Here is an 18,017-nt window from a genome sequence, read left to right as displayed (position 1 = left end):
GGCGGAGGATTAGCCAAGTGAGCCGTGGCGCCAGCCAGGAATATACTATTCAAGTATGACTTATTCTGAAGACTCTTTTTTTTTTTTTTAATTTGACAGGTAGAGTTATAGACAGTGAGAGAGACAGAGAGAAAGGTCTTCCTTCCTTTGGTTCACTCCCTAAATGGCCACCATGGCTGGAGCTACGCCAATCCGAAGCCAGGAGCCAGGAGCTTCTTTCCTGGTCTCCTGTGTGGGTGCAGGGGCCCAAGCACTTGGGCCATCCTCCACTGCCCTCCAGGGCCACAGCAGAGAGCTGGACTGGAAGAGGAGCAACCGGTACTAGAGCCCAGTGCCCATATGGGATGCCGGCGCCGCAGGCGGAGGATTAACCTCATGAGCCATTGCGCCGGCCCCTGAAGACTCTTTAAATGGTACTATTTTTCTTTTCACTTTTATTTCATTAAAATAACTCATGGATTATTCTTCTAAATAGCATAAACTCAGACTTTGCAGTAAAGTGAAATTCAGCTCATACTATCAATATTACCCAAGATAACAAATGAGATTATGTATTGATAATACCTCATAATTCATAATCATGTCACCCCTCTGGCAAAAATAGGTGACAAAGATTCCTTTATGTAGACTTCAATATCTGTCCATCTCAAAAACAGGGACAATAGAGAAACATTTTAGACATCTAAAAATTTCTCTCTGGGGCTGGCATTCTGGTGCTGTGGAGCCAGTTCTATTACTGGCTATTCCCCTTCTAATCCAGTTCCCTGCTAATGCACGTGGGAGAGCAGTGGATGATGGCCAAACTACCTGGGACCCTGCCTCCCATATGGGAGACCTCCTGGATGGAGTTCCAGATTCCTGGGTTCAGCAAGTCCCAGCCCTGGCTGTTGAAACCATCTGCAGAGTTAACTAGTAGATGAAAGTTCTCTCTCTATGCCTCCTAGTCTCTCTCCCACTATACCTTTCAAATAAATATTTCAAAAAATCATTTCTAAGTAAAGAAGAGGCTTTGTTTTCAAGTCATTACTATGGATGAAATAAATTATCAGGTAAATTTTTATTCCTATAGTTTCCTGTCAAGTATTGTATCTGTAAAGTGATTGGATTCCATTTTAATGCATTAATAAACCTTAAAGGATTAACTTAAACTCAATCTAATCATACATACCCTGACATGACCTTCATATGCTGTTCCTATTCCCTTCTGTGGATCTATTCCCAGAGGACCTTTCGTCTGTTCAGGAGGAACTGGACAAGTTGTTGGAGCTTTGTTTACACAAGTTATATGACATGAGAATCCACATACTTTTGGAAGAAACAAAGAAAGAAATCTATTTTAACAATAACAAAATGATTCACTGAGCACTGCTTGCATGCAATGTGTCATGTTTAGAGGAACACTTAACTCTGATTTTACTGTGAACAATTCTATCACTTGGGGAGCTCAATATTTGCTTAAGAATTTCTATGAAAAATAATACTTTTTTATTATTTGTAATACTAGGGCTTTGTGTTAGCATTAGTGATCAAAACAAGAAGCAAACAGAAAAAACATCTAATCTTGTAAACTAACGTGGTTGATTTAAAATTATAATTTCTAAAAGAGTGAATTTTGAAATAGCTCTTTCTCTTGACGCACTGTTATCTGTCCTGAAATTTCCCTTTCAAGGATCATTAATGGATATTAAGCTGCTTGACATCCCTGCTACATCTAGCAAGGTTTACAAATCCTTCTTGAAATGGAATTTTTCAATGTGTATAAAAGTATTTAAGGGTGAATTTTAAGAGTTATTAATGTTATTATATACACTTAAAATATTCTAGGATGATAATAACAGTTTATGGAGTGGCTTTATTTTTCTCTTATAAAATCAAAAAGAGGCACATTTATTATTCCCATGTTACACATTAATTGCCCAGGATCACAGACCACCTAAAGAGGCAGTGTTGAAATATAAAGCCAGGCAGTCTAGCTCAGGGCCTGTAACCACTAACAACAAAGCTATGATAATTCTATTTGATGCTCACATGACAAACTTGAGATTCTAAGACAATAAATAAAAATAAATTCATAGGCTTCAGTGAGAAATTAAAAGTTAAATATTTAAAGCAAACAATCTTGTTGTGAAGGGTTATCATCAAAGATTATCCTCTTAGATCCTAGAGAATATTAGGAAAAGACTAAAGGGAAGAGAACTAAAGGAATATCATTTTGAGAATGCACATAAATGGTGGAAATGGATAATGCATCACTAACGGATATTATGAAACCAATACAGCAAGATGGACTACTGCTAACTGCCAAAAACTATCCAAACTTCTCAATTCACTTTCAAGTGAACTAAGAAGTTCTGATTTGTTTTATTGAAAAGCAAAATCTTACCTCCCAAGGGCAGTAGAACAAAGTAAGATACCCATACTATGTCTAATTCTAATCAACGCAGAAAAAATAAAGACAGGTATTTTTACAGGCTCTAACAATATTATCATAACATTTATGAAAGCTTGTCAAGGACTGGGATGTTCTACTGTTCCCACAGCTTTGAATGATCAATTTCAAAGGCACAATCATGGTGTAACATTCTATAAAGGAAGAGAGCCTGGAAAGATCTCAAAAATTCCTACTATGGAATGGCAAATAATTCTAATGCATAAAAATTTACAAGAAACATAAAGTCAGGTAGATTTCTAAAACAACTTGCAAGTACTGGCCAGATTCCAGAACAAGACAAAAGTTGAAAACCATAAAGAGGCCAGCGCTGTGGCACAATGGGTTAAAGCCCTGGCCTGAATCCCTGCTGCTCCTCATCTGGCCCAAGTCCTTGGGCCCCTGCACCCACGTGGGATACCCGGAAGAAGCCCTTGGCTCCTGACTTCAAATCGGCTCAGTGCCTGCCGTTGCGGCCATCTGGGGAGTGAACCAGCAGATGCAAGACCTCTCTGTCTCTACCTCTCTCTGTAACTCTTTCAAATAAATAAAATAAATCTTTAAAAAAAAAGAAAACCATAAAAATTCTCCCCTTTAGCATCAATCAGCCTTCCTTCCTCATTAAAGATACAGGTTTTTTTTTTCTTTTTTTTCAGATTTCTTGGCTCTTTTCCTTTTTGTCTTCCCATAAGGCTCTGTCCTCATACTTGTTCTTTTCAATCTGCAGGTGTTTCTTGGACACTCACTCATATTATTCATGACTTAATAAACTCAAAACTGTTAAGCCTCTACTTTTGAGTCCTGGCCATTTTCTTTGGCTCTAAACTATTGTTTAATGGACTAGTTAAGATAATGAAATCTAAATCTTCCACTTGAGTTGTGAGAACTACAATGCATTACTTTCAGACGATATTAATTCCCTCCTGCACAAAACAGTCAGATATTAGCTAATTCGAAGTATATTATAAAAAGAACACATGTATCTCTTGAAGATCGACTACATTGACTTTAAGGTCCCTTCTAACCCTAAGAGCAGAACTATGTAATAAGGGAATCTATTATTAGCATTTGAATTAGTAATTATTTTTTAATTTTTTATAAGACCAGAAATTTATAGAGTGCTATTGTAGTGGCAAGTCTCATTTGATTTTAAAAGAAGTATGCTTCTAAAATATTTACAAACAATATACCTTATCTCAGTTTAAATGATTTTTATTTTAGAGGTCTTTGGGAAAAAATTTAGTTTTTTCCAAACAAATGTACTCTGTTTTCTGTTTAAATGCCCTTGATCCTTTCTCTTTCACTTTCACAATGTAAGTGGCAGGAGGGCAGGATCTTTGTCTTTCCCTCTAGTCCACAACTGCATCCTCAATGCCTGTAAGTGTGGAACAGGTATTCCATACACATGGGATGGATGAATCAGTGAATGGGTGGGGAAAACTATTGCTTTGAATACTAAAAATAAAATTTTTTTTTTTAAGGTGTAGCAGCAGGCATTTAATATTTCTGAAAATGTACTACACTGCCTACTTTTAAATAACAATTTCTCTAAGGATAATTTTCCTATCTTCTGTCACGTACATAATGGTGTCTTGGGGACAACAAAATCACCCAAATAATGAAACAAAGATGAATGAAATGTATTTAAATACATATCCTTAAAAAGTATTTCTGAAGAAAATCAGTCTAATTTCTCTGATAATTCAACAGAATTTAGTAAGGTGTTCAATTTACTTCTTCCATTCCTGTTAGCCAAAGAAAAGCAAACAATTAAGTAAAACTAACAATCAAACAAGCATTTTCTATACATTTTAAAGGGAATAAGGTTATCTGATTACAATTTAGGTAGTAAATGTTAGGACTCTAAAGTCACATTTTTCTTTCCATTTTGTTCTTACCTTCACATGAACAGCCCTGTCTTATCAAACCCACCATCAAAGAGGTACACTGATGACATTTGGTAGGAGTAGTAAAAGATTTTACAAAAAACTGGTGAGTCTTGCGCTGCAAAGCAAATTGATAAAAAAAAAAAAAAAACACACACACTGATTACTTACTAAATGATTCCAACAGTGAACCCCTACGACCCACACCACCTACTACAATATTTTCCTAAAGAAGGATGAATTTTTCTATTTCTCAAGATATCTTTCTATAGTTTCTGATCTTTAAATATTTTTACTAAGCAATGCTGAGCCAGATTAAGCTAAAATAATTAATTGTTCTTGAATATCATTTGAATAGTATGTAAACAAAATAAACTGCAGCATTTGGGATTTTTTCTTCTCACAGATTTTTACCAAAGAAGTAAGTGAAATCTGCACATTTGTACCTATACAAACATAGAATTTTAATATGCTTCATACTTCTTACGAATAACAGAGAACAATTAAAAGTTTTATTTCCACTGTGACTTATGAGCTTAATTTTTTTATGATCAATACTAAACATTATACTTCATAAATCTCTTTTCTCCCATGGCAAGAGGCAGTATCTCAATGAGCAGAAAAAAATACATGCATATGATTCTAGAGTTAGAAGGCAGTCTGAAATTTCTAATTGAAAACACTTTGGAAATCTCTGTCTTGTCTGATTTATATGATGTTAAGCTAACGCAGACTATCTCTTTGGAATATTCCTTTTTTTTCTCTAGATTAATGCTTAGCATATTTCAACAATAAATGAATTTTAATAAACAACTGTGACTGTTTTGTGAACTTAGGAGGAGTACATTACTTAACTCCTTTGTGACTCACTTTCCGATTTAAAAAATATGATGAATAATAGCTACTTTATGATGTGGTTAATAAAATAAAAACAAAGCCTTTCAAACAGTGCCCTGTATATAGTAAGCACTCAAAGATCATTTATTTTTTTAATGGATACAAATCTAGTCAGTTATTTCTCTTTCATATCTGCCCTGACTTAAATTAGTAAGAATTCTTCTATATACCATAAAATGTGAATATTGGTGAAAAACACTTATGAAGCAGTATTTATTTCAGTTGAGACTAACATGAAACTAAAAAAAACTTAAGGGAATATCTAAAACTTGAAATTTAAAGCTTACAACAAATTCTGTTCTCTTCCTCTGTGATATCTCATTTACGTACCACAAAATAAAGTCAAAAACGCCAAGAGGAGAAAAGCAGGTAATCCTTTTATACAGAATGACTTGACCAAATTTCAGTATTTGTTCTTTTATAAAAATGATGTGTTCTTTCTTTTTAAAAGTTCTTATAATTTTCTGTTGATTTATGATAACCTTAAATTTTTATTATAATGTTTCTGGGTATGAGTTTTTGTTATCTATTTTCAATAATACCTAATGATATCTTTCATTATGAGGCTTTTCATTTTTAATTTGGCAAATTTAAGTCATTGATTCTTTAAGTAGTTCCATTTTGCTATTTTTTTTTCATTTTCTTTTGAAAGTTCTACTACATAGATGTTGACACTATTTCTGCCATGAATTAATTTTCATATATTGTATCTCATCTTCCATCTTAGTCACTTTTCTTCTTATCTATTCTTCCATTATTAAAGCCATCTACTGAGCTACTTCAGTAGCTGTATTTTCATGTGAAGTATTTCTACTTTATTTTTCTTGCTATCTTACACGGGCTCATGTTATTAAATATACTTCCTTTCTTATCTCTTTACACATATTTGCTATGTTTATTTTAAATTAATTTTCTATCTGATCTCAAAATTTGGCATTATTTGGGAATAGGTTTTGCTGTCTTGCTTTCACACCAATTTTATTTTGTGCAAATTTTATCAGTTTTTCAGATCTACTGACTTTACATTCTGTTGGTTTATCTAGGTTTATACTGTAAGCAGGTAGATCATCTCAGTTTTCCAATTTTTAGAATTTCTCTATAAGAGCTTGAGATAAACATCTAAATCTTCATGTTCTACAGTCTATAATTCTTGATTCAATTACATTGAATAGAACGGAAAACAAAGAATCCACCTGACATTTTTCACTAATCATTTCTCTTTCTCAGTGGTTTATTAATCTCAATCTCAGATTCTGTCATAAGTAGCCTCAAGTTAATACCTTATTTAGGTATCAAGATTGTAACAGGCTTCAGGACAGTGAATTTAAGATGATGAAAAAGAAAAATCTGTATACTCCTCCTGTACCTGTTTTCAATGGTAATTATTTTCACTCATACAGAATTTATTTTTCTCTCAAGCTTTAATAACTCTGAAGAAATCAATATTAAAAAAATCACAGCAAATACACAAAACTGAAGAAATCCATTCTGTTTGTTTGTTGCTGTGAACAAACTATGTTTCTAACAAAGCAAGTACCTTAGGTGGGAGGCCAGCTGAACCAGGACATCCCTTTTTTCTTAAGGTTGGTGTGTGAACAGGAAGTGGAGTAGAGTCTACAGTCTAAACCCCAGGGCAAAAAAGGAAATAAATGTCATGAAACACTCCATCAATTTCAAATATAACTAGAAAGAAATCAAAGTAAATAAAATAAAGCTAAAACATTAATGTGACATAAAGTTTTACTAAAGTATACCTCAATAAACCTAAAATTCTCAGTGTTGCTAATTTAAATTTCTGCCTACAATATCTTCCAATGAAATAACTGTTCAATTAGTAAAATTTGTCTTAGTCTGAAATTTAAACACAAAAATTTGGAAAAGAAAATCTACAGAAGAAAACAGTCATAGCATACAGCCTATATAAAAATGAAGACATTAATTCTTATGTTCATCTCAATTTGCCATATTCATTCTAAAAAGTATCTGATTTTTAGCAAGATTTAAAGATATTTAGATGAGTCTTTTAACTACTTGACTCCCACAAACAGACAGAGACTGAGATTAGTGGGATTTTTGTGAAGAAATTATTTCCAAAAAAGGGACTTAAAGGGTTATTACTGGAATTGCAAACTTAGTACAAACTTAGTTACAAATTACATCTATTAGTTAGCTCCGTAAAACATGTCTTTTACGAAGTATTACTGTAAGATATTTCTTTGAATAAAAGGAATCAGTGATTTTACTCAATGTTATTATGGGAAAGGAGAGACAATGCTTAGCAAAGTATAAAAAAAGAAATAAAGAAAAACTACCTTTTAGAAAGCTATGCAACTTACAAGAGGAAAAAGAATACTTAAAAGTTACAGAATATTTTAAAATATAACAAGGTTGGTCTCTTTGTCTTTGCTACTTTACAACCCAAAAAACATAATATTTTATATTCACCACAGCCTTAAAAAAATTCAAGTGAATTTCTCAGAGTTTTGTTTGTGCATTTAGTTTTAATTTAAAATTTATTTACTTTTGAACAATATGAAAAAGTTTTGAAGAAAATATATAATTTAACATTTGGGAAGATAAATATAAGTGTGAAAGAGAAGAACACTAAGAATCAATATAAAGTACAATAAAAAATAACAGAAAACAAAATTGTCATAAGAAAGCATATAGGAAGCTAAGAGAAGTCTTTAAATGAAAAAGAATCTAACAAGAGTGCCAGATAAAAGTTGAAGAGAGTTTATAAAGTACAGTAATGCTGACTAAGGAAACATTTTTAAACATTTCATTGATCATAACAACAAAAAATTTATGGTACTAAGGAACAAATCTAATAAGCAATATGAAGTATACTGAAAATAATGAAATTTTATGTATAAGAATACCTAACTAATTGTGTATCAAGTACATAGACAGAAATATCTGGTATCATGAAGACATCAATTTTCCCCAAATAAAACTATAAATTCATGCAATTCCAATCAGAAGTCCCAGTGGAACTTGGCCAGCTTGTCCTAAAAATAATATGGAAGACTAGGTCAAGAAGAAAAGGAAGATAATTAAGGTGGGTAGGAGTGGTTCAGCATACCAAGTATCAGGAATTATTTCAGAACTACAGTAATAAAAAAAAATGGGCTATCAGTGAGGGAATAACCAAAAGAACAAGAGAAGAGGATATAGAATTCTCAAACAGACCCATGCAGTGACTACACTACAAATCAGGGGTTACAGGAGTCAGCTGTTTACACCCACAGGAAAAGAGATTAGAACACCATTTCCTATTATACACGGCAACAAACTTCAGTCTGATTGAAGTCCTAAACATGTAAAAGCAGAATTGTAAAACTTGGAAGCATAATGATAATTTTGGCATATGGAAGAATGAGTTTAACACAACATAAAAAGCAGAAGTCATAAAGGAAAAGATTTAAAAAACTTGCAGGACCTGTGCTGCAGCACAGTGGGTAAAAGCCTTGGCCTAAAGCACTGGCATCCCATATGGGCGCTGGTTCTAGTCCTGGGTGCTCCTATTCCAATCCAACTCTCTGCTATGGCCTGGGAAAGCAGTAGAAGATGGCCAAAGTCCTTGGGCCCCTGCACCCACGTGGGAGACCCAGAAGAAGCTCCTGGCTCCTGGCTTCGGATCGGCGCAGTGCTGACCGTTGTGGCCATCAGTGGAGTGAACCAGTGGATGGAAGACCTCTCTCTCTGTCTCTACCTCTCTCTGTAATTCTGTCTTTCAAATAAATAAAATAAATCTTTTAAAAAAATAAAATAAAAACTTGCAAGACAAAAAGATACCACAAACAAAATTTTAAAATAAGGCATACTGGGAGAAAAAGTATTTGCAATGCATGTTAAGCCAGCAATGAGTTAATATCTGGAATATATAAAGACTGCTTACAAAAATAAGAAAAGTAAGTCAATTGAACAATGGACAAGGGATAGGAACAGGCAAATCATCAGTTGTCAATATACATATTTAAAAAGACAATGGGGCCAGCACTGTGGCACAGTAGGTTAATGCTCTGCCTGCAGTGCTGGCATCCTATATGGGCTCCAGTTCTAGTCCCCACTGCTCCTCTCTACATCTTGCTCTCAGCTATGGCCTGGGAAAGCAGCAGAAGATGGCCCAAGTCCTTGGGCCCCTGCACCCACTGGGAGACCCGGAAGAAGTTCTCGGTTCCTGCCTTAGGATCAGCGCAGCTCTGGCCGTTGTGGCCATCTGGGGAGTGAACCAGCAGACAGAAGACCTTTCTTGCTCCCTTTCACTGTCTGTAACTCTACCTCTCAAATAAAAAACGAAACAAAACAAAACAAAACAAACAAAACAAAACAAAACAAAACCCACACACTTAAAAAAAAAACACTAACACCAAAAAGGGAAATATAAGTTAAAACAAAAATGTCACTCATATTCATCAAACTGGCAAAAGTTAAGGACAGACAGTACCAGGTGTTAGCCAAGATGTGGGGACATAAACTCCCTTACTGCTAGTTGGAGTGAAAATTAATTCAACTAGTGCAGAAAGCAATTTGGCAAGATCTGAAGTTGCAAAAGCAAATATCAGACAACCTAGTAATTTCAGTTCTAAGTATACATGCTAAACAAACTCCATATATATGCAAAAGCAGACAAATATATTAGAATGTTCACTTCAGCACTGTTTATATACTAGATGACTGCAAACAACCTAAATACCCAACAAAAATGGATGGTTGTGGTATATACATACAATGACATTATATAGCACGAATGAACCAGACATGTATGATTAAATCTTAAAAGAATAATACTTCTGAATGAAAAAAGCTGTGGAAGGACATGTTATATTTGTAAAAATTTTAAATATATGACAAGTACTACTGTATAGTATCTATGAACACAAACAAAATAAATACATTGAAACCAAGGGACAGAGGATGCAACCCAGCTTCAGGATATTTAAGTACATCTGGAAAAGCAGAGAGTAATGGTAAAAGGAGAGATGTTTTAACTATTTCTGAAATATCTTTTTCTCTGAATAAATATTAAAACAAATGTAACTAAAAAACACAGATCTTATTAAACCAGTCTGACAGAGTCCATCCTAAGACTGGAAAACAGTCATGACAACTGACTAAAACTCACACTTCCCTGTAGATAATTTTCAGACCAGATTATCTGCTTCTACTGAAATGCTAAAAACAGTTCTGGAGGTAATAAAGTAATATAAAATGGGATGTAAGGAAACTGTCTAAACTGTGATGGTGAAAGAGAGAACCTGTACTGCTTCTTGAGGTAGGATGGTACAAACTGAAATACAACACATTCTTCTGCCTGGTGGAAGAAATGGCTTCTGTTGAGAAAATTGGCCAGTTGCTATTCATTGACTGACAAGAAGTGTAAACACAGCAGTTTTATTTTTTGTACTGCTAAAAGACTAATTTAGTTCAATGTCTGTTGTTGACTTAGCTGTTAGAGTAAGCTACTCTGTTGCCAGTTGTGGCAATTTTTAAGCTCTGCTTATGATATATAGTTACATGTTGGCTTATCAGATTTATTAAAACAACTAAAATTTGAGAATGGCAGTCTCACAATTAAAAAATTTACATAAAATTATCTTCTGTTCTATGTATTTCTCTAAGAGTATATTTAATGTTAAATAATTTACCTATTTCATATTACACTTTTGTGAACAATTTACAACTTTAATTTTCTACTTCTATCTATATTATTAGGCAAGTGTAAGATCTTCAATAGAATATAAAAATAATATATTTGATTAAGACGAGAGACTGATTTCACTCGTTTTTTTCTATTCCCTCTTTAATGACACAAGTGAAAAGTTGGGGAGTGAGGCACCTTAACTGGCTCAGCTTCACTAGATGTGGAAGAAGACACTGTGGACCTTGACTGGAGGTAAACCTTTACACTGGGATTCCGTACGTATATGTTCTCAACCGGATCAGTCTAGGAAAGTAAGTCAGAAAAAAACAAAACCCAAGAAGTCACTTTTAAACAATGCAAAGCTCTTAGCAAATTTCAGAAAGGCATGATCATGACCAACATTTCTTGAGGAAGGACAGCAAAAACTTGAGTTTGAATATGCATGTTAGGAATGTGTCACTAAGCAAAAGCATAACCAGAAGCTTTAATGTAAACAAGCGTTAACATAACCATAGTTAAACAAGGCTCTTACCCTATTTTTAATGCTGATTTCTTACTTTGAGTACTGGTCTCTACTGTGTGTTCTGTATTTGTATTCCATTGAAAATTTTGTATTTCACAAAATAAATCCTATGTAAATATGAACTAAATGCAACATATACAACATATACTACAGTAAGAATGAAATTTGTTCTATTAGGCTTTAATGAAAGTAAAAGAAACTAACCTATCAGCTTTCTGCTTGTCACTAAAGCAAGCTCCTTTTAATTTTGTAGCAGTAGAAATACCAGCACTTATATTCAGTTGCATTCTTTCAAACCAAGTATTGTTTTTTTTTTTAAGATTTTATTTATTTATTTGAGAGGTAGAGTTACAGTGAGAGGGAGAGACAGAGGGAAAGGTCTTCCATCCACTGGTTCACTCCCACAATGGCTGCAATGGTCAGAGCTGCGCTGATCCAAAGCCAGGAGCCAGGAGTCTTCTGGGTCTCCCATGAGGGTGCAAGGGACCCAAGCACTTCGGCCATCTTCCACTGCTTTCCAGGTGCATTAGCAGGGAGCTGGACAGGAAGGGGAGCAGCTGGGACTCAAACTGGTACCTATATGGGATGCTGGCACTGCAGGTCAGAGCTTAAACCCATTGCACTGCAATGCCAGCCCCTCAAACTAAGTATTTTTAAAAGTTGAAAGTGGGCTGGCGCTGCAGCTCAATAGGCTAATCCTCCGCCTGCGGCACCGGCACACTGGGTTCTAGTCCCGGTTGGGGTGCTGCATTCTGTCCCGGTTGCTCCTCTTCCAGTCCAGCTCTCTGCTGTGGCCCGGGAGTGCAGTGGAGGATGGCCCAAGTGCTTGGGCCCTGCACCCGCATGGGAGACCAGAAAAAGCACCTGGCTCCTGGCTTCGGGTCAGCGTGGTGCGCCGGCTGCAGAGTGCCGGCCACAGCGGCTGTTGGGGGGTGAACCAACGGAAAAGGAAGACCTTTCTCTCTGTCTCTCTCTCTCACTGTCCACTCTGCCTGTCAAAAAAAAAAAAAAAAAAAAAAAAGTTGAAAGTGTTTTGAGCTAAAATTTGGCAAAGAAGATCTTAGGAAGCACAATGATTGATTATCTATTCAGTGTAGAAATTTTCAAATTTACAAAGATTGAGCTTTCAGAACAAAAGGTAACTTGGAAAGGATGTCAGGGAACTTTGTTGAATGCTGTGAAGTAAGAGTAATATTTAGATCAGAAGTGATAATTCAATAAATGGTACTGACCAGCACCGTGGCTCACTTGGCTAATCCTCCGCCTGCGGCGCCAGCACACCGGGTTCTAGTCCCAGTTGGGGTGCCAGGTACTAGTCCTGGTTGCTCCTCTTCCAGTGCAGCTCTCTGCTGTGGCCTGGGAGGGCAGTGGAGGATGGCCCAAGTGCTTGGGTCATGGCGGCCATTAGGGGAGTGAAACAACGGAAGGAAGACCTTTCTCTCTATCTCTCTCTCACTGTCTATAACTCTCTCTCTCTGTCTCTCTCTCACACTAACTCTGCCTGGCAAAAAATAAATAAATAAATAAATAAATAAATAAATAAATAAATAGTACTAATAATTGTAAATACATATTTAAAATTTTTTTTCATTAAGGTTATTATTTTAGGAAGACAATATTACAAATAAAACACCCCTTAGAATAGCCACCAATGAAAGACATAGGATGCAGCTATTAGAATATATTTTGATGGAGTTATTAGAATAGCTCATTTAGATAAGTAAACACATTTTAAAATGCTGGGGTAGGCCGGCGCCGTGGCTCACTAGGCTAATCCTCCACCTTGCGGCGCCGGCACACCACGTTCTAGTCCCGGTCGGGGCACCGGATTCTGCCCCTCTTCCAGGCCAGCTCTCTGCTGTGGCCAGGGAGTGCAGTGGAGGATGGCCCAAGTGCTTGGGCCCTGCACCCCATGGGAGACCAGGAGAAGCACCTGGTTCCTGCCATCAGATCAGCGTGGTGTGGCAGCTGCGGCGGCCATTGGAGGGTGAACCAACGGCAAAGGAAGACCTTTCTCTCTGTCTCTCTCTCTCACTGTCCACTCTGCCTGTCCAAAAAAAAAAAAAAAATACTGGGGTAGGGGCTGACACTTGGCATAGTGGGTAAAGCTGCCACCTGCAGTGCCAGCATCCCATTTGGGTGCTGGTTTGAGTCCCAGCTGCTTGACTTACAATCAGCTCCCTGCCAATGCATCTGGGAAAGTCGAAGAAGATGACCCAAGTCCTTGGGCCCCTGCACCCATGTGGGAGACCTGGAAGAAGCTCCAAGCTCTTGGCTTCGGATTGGCCCAGCTCCAGTCATTGCAGACATTTGGGGAGTGAACCAAGAGATGGAAGATTTCTCTCTGCCTCTGCGTCTCTGTGACTCTGCCTTTCAAATAAATAAATAAATCTTTTTAAAAAATAAAACAAAACGCTAGATTAAATAATAAACGATCAGGAATAGAGATACCTGGAAAAAAAGGTTCCTCTTTAAGTTAACTTTTAGCTCTGTTTTGAGTTCAACAGAACTAAGAGTACATGAGTTCAATCTCTAAATGTATGAATTATTTTCTCAAGTTGTGGATATTCTCCCGCCTACTATTTTACTTAAGATCTTATTTATTTATTTGAAAGGTGGAGTTACAGAGGCACAGAGAGACAGAGAAGTCTTTAATCCACAGGCTCACTCCCCAAATGTCTGCAACTGCCTGAGCTGGGCCAATCTGAAGCCAGGAGCCTGGCACTTCTTCCAGTTCTCCCATGTGTGTGAAGGGGCACATGGACTTGGGCCATCTTCCACTGCTTTCCCAAACCATAACAGAGAGCTGAATTGGAAGTGGATAGCTGGCATTCAACCAGGGCCCACCATGCCACAGGCTGCCCCCCACCCCGCACCTACTATTAATATAGAATACACTGCACATGAAAATAAAAGTGACCCTCTGTTCAGTGAAGAGAACTTCTAAAATCTGACAGGCAGGTAGGCTGCGAAACAGTAAGGCAGCTGTCTACTGTTGCCCACCCACCTCCTCCCACTGTGATGGGCATGAACAGGCAATCCTCGCAATCCACAAGACAGGACTGACGCACATGGCCATCACCGGGCCTTAAATCTTTAGTTACGGGATTTTGGAGAAGTGGGAACAAGAAGAGTCTCAGGGAGGATATCTAGGGAACTTGGAGCGGCAGTTATTTACCAACTTCTAGGGAAACACTTCAGTGTTTTACTGAACAGAGGTTTGCCATCTAAATATCAGCTCTGCACATGAAACGAGGTTGATTTCATAAAACTAATATCCCTTGTGAAGTTGGAGAGTTAGTACTATATCTAATCTGCTGACAGCAAATTCAGCACTATTTTTGTTCTTCTAAAGGTTACCTCCACAAAAGAGGCACTCAAATGTAATTTAATGATCATGAAGGCTCAGGAATACTATCTCCTTTCCTGACAGAGATCTCTGACCAATTTATCAATACTGCTTTTGCTTATCAAATCCATTTTATCAGAACTCCATCCACCATGGACTCCTATTCACCTTGCATATAACTTTATGGAAACTAGAGGGAGATTTTTAGAAAGTGAGACCTTAACATGGATTCAAATAATCAAAGAAGTGACCAAGTAAAGGATGTGTTGTGTGTAAAAACTGGGCCATTGTAAGAAAATCTGAAACATATAATCAAATTACTGTGTAAAAGGTAATGCTGTCAATAGGACTGAAGGGTCTAATTACTTTAAAAACTCTTCAAAAATAAGAAAGGCAGGCCTTTGCTAATTCTAATAATATAGGTTGAAATTTTATAGCAGGCTGATCTTTGAGCTATGCAACTTGTGCTGAAGAATTCCTGACATTTATTAAAGTCTTTTCCTGCTAACTAGTTTTTACTTATCAATAAAAACAAAGAAAACAATAGGAACAAAAATATATTCAAACATGATTTTCTTAGCTGAATTAGATACAAGTTGGTTATTCCCAAAGAGGAAAATATTTAAAGTAAAAAAGATAAACCAGGGGTGAGCACTGTGGTACAAAAGGTTAAAACTGCTGCACAGGAAGCTGGCATCCCATATGGGAGCACTAGCTGGAGTCCTATCTACTCCTGAATTCCAGTCCAGCTCCCTGCTATTGCACCTGGGAAGCAGGGGATGATGGCTCAAGTACCTGAATTCTTGTCAACTCATCTAGGAGACACAGATGGAGTTTCTGGCTCCTGGTTTTACTCTGGCCCAGCCTAGGTCTACTGTGGCCATTTGGGAAATGAACCAAGGGATGGAAGATCTCTTTCTCTGTCTCTACCTCTTGTGTGTTCTCCCTCCATTTTGTTACTCTGCCTTTCAAATAAATAATCTTTTTTTAAAAAATAACAAGAGTTGTATGTTCTTCAAGTAAAAAAATCAACTTTAGATTAAACAAAATTTAGTTTCCTTTGTAAAATTATAAAAATAAGTAAAAATATTAGAATATTTGAGATAGCATTAATTGGATATAGTAAAAAAATTCAACTGTGCCAGTTACAATGCTCTCGATTACAAAAAGCCACCATGACTATGTAACTGAAGTTTAAAAAAATTATCATTATAGGAGCTGGCACAGTGGCATACTGGGTTTTACTCTGCTTGTGATGCTGGCATTCCATATGGGTGCTGGTTCAAGTTCAGCTGCTTCATTTCTGATCCAGTTCCTTGCTAATTCACCTGGTAAAGCAATAGATGATGGCTCAAACGCTTGGGCCCCTGCACCCATGTGGGAGACTAGGATGGACTTCTGGGTTCCTAGTTTCACCCTGGCACAGCCCTGGTTGTTGTGGCCACTACACCAGCAGATGGAAGAGCTCTCTGTCTCTCTTTTTCTTTGTCTTCCACACTCTTTAATTCTGCCTTTCAAATGAATAAAATAAATATTTTTTTTAAAAAATGCAGGAGCCTAAAACCACACAGACACAAAAATATCACTTCCATTTCCAAAAGTGTATTTTTCAACAGACCAGCCAAAAGCATGGTAAAGATAAGTAAAATCACAACAAAAGAAGTTTTTAACCTTAAACTTTAAAAAATACTTTGGGATCCTTTTAAAAACACTTAGGAGCAAATAGTTCATAATATTAATAGATTTTAATATTCAATTGTCTTTCAGGGTTACTTTCAGTGTAAACAATATTTTAAAAGTGACAACAATATAAATAATAACATAATTTCACATATTTTCAGTTTTAATTTTCACCAAAAAGTTCCAGAAGTTGTTCATTTTAAATATAACTAACTGCTTACCATGCATTTATGATAAGTGACTATTTTAACCACTAAAAAGAAATCAATTCTATTAACCTTTCAGAATATTCAGTGACTATATGGTAGGACTTAAAGATAGCCTAAAATTAACTTTAATAATTGGCAATGATTCAGATATAGTAAGGTACAAAACCAGCAGTTAGTAACATTAATTTTTATACAAAGAACTTTAAAAACAAATGTAATCAATATTAATATTTAAACTATGAAAACTAAAAAATTTTGTTGTAAAAATTTAGCATTAAGAATTAATGCAAGAAAAGCTAAACAATGTGATACACATAAAGAGCAAAGATCTCACAATTCAATAATCAGATGTGATTATATACAAAGAATGCTAAAAAAGGAAAATAGTGAAAAATGAGTAGCTACTCTGCTATGGCCTGGGAAAACAGTAGAAGATGGCCCAAGTCCTTGGGCCCCTGCATCAGTGTGGGAAACCCAGAAGAAGCTCCAGGCTCCTGGCTCCTGGCTTCAGATCAGCACAGCTCCGGCCATTGCGGCCATCTGGAGAGTGAACCATCAGATGGAAGACCTCTCTCTCTTTCTCTCTGCCTCTCCCCTCTCTGTGTAACTCTTTCAAATAAATAAATAAAAAATAAATTAAAAAGTAGCTAATAAATAGCTAATATTTATTGTATAGAATATTTTAAAATTGTCCAAGTAAATACACTGGAAACAAATCTATTTTTTAATAATTATTTTATTTATTTGAAAGTCAGAGTTACATAAAGAAAGAAGCAGAGGCAGAGAGAGAGAGAGAGATAGAGAGAGAGAGATCTTCCATTCCACTGGTTCACTCCCCAAATGACTGCAATGGCCAGAGCTGAGCTGATCTGAAGCCAGGAGCCAGGAGATTCTTCCAGGTCTCCTACGTGCGTGTGGGGACCCAAGGACTTGAGCCATCCTCTACTGCTTTCCCAGGCCATAGTAGAGAGCTAGATTGGAAGAGGAGCAGCCGAAACTTGAACCGGCGCCCATATGGGATGCTGGTGCTGCAGGCTGGGGTTTTAACCCTCTGTGCTACAGCACCAGCCCCAGAAACAAACTTTAACTGAAAAATATAAACAATTCACTATATATTTTTGAGCTGTAATCTACTGTGAAAATGTAGAATATTCATATAAATGTATTTTTAATTATGTATTTTCCTAAATAAATATACTTTAAGGATTCACTCTGAACAGTCATTACAAAATCTCTACTATTCCTATGTCATTTTTAACTTAATACCCTACATAAAAAAAGAAAGCAAAAAGTAGAAAATCTGAGTTTTAGTAGTATCATCCACATTGTACAATCCTGTCATGCAAAAAAGACCATCAAGTTCCCCCAATCTATTGGGATTTTTCTAATAAATGATCA

The 18,017-nt window shown here is 36.3% G+C and overlaps 1 protein-coding gene across 26 annotated transcripts in view; it reads right to left on the bottom strand.

Annotated features, from left to right (window-relative positions):
- Nucleotides 1-18,017, bottom strand: part of CDC42BPA (CDC42 binding protein kinase alpha) — a 343,482-nt gene that overhangs the window by 49,354 nt on the left and 276,111 nt on the right. For 12 of the 26 annotated variants that reach the window (XM_051820822.3, XM_002717619.6, XM_008268138.5 and 9 more), the window contains 3 exons: nucleotides 6,749-6,832; nucleotides 4,327-4,432; nucleotides 1,169-1,305 (listed from right to left, as the gene is read on the bottom strand). In XM_051820822.3, the coding sequence (XP_051676782.1) occupies nucleotides 1,169-1,305; nucleotides 4,327-4,432; nucleotides 6,749-6,832 (327 nt within the window). Of the gene's footprint in view, nucleotides 1-1,168; nucleotides 1,306-4,326; nucleotides 4,433-6,748; nucleotides 6,833-11,053; nucleotides 11,162-18,017 lie in introns of all 26 variants that reach the window. The other 14 variants (XM_008268130.5, XM_089311697.1, XM_070055637.2 and 11 more) reach the window with 3 other exon arrangements.

The sequence above is a fragment of the Oryctolagus cuniculus genome, chromosome 13 (genome assembly GCF_051225735.1).
Source record: "Oryctolagus cuniculus isolate XC-2025 breed Fujian yellow rabbit chromosome 13, ASM5122573v1, whole genome shotgun sequence".
Lineage (NCBI taxonomy): Eukaryota > Metazoa > Chordata > Mammalia > Lagomorpha > Leporidae > Oryctolagus > Oryctolagus cuniculus.
The sequence above is the reverse complement of the archived record's forward strand: the minus strand, read 5'-3'. Positions and strand labels throughout refer to the sequence as shown.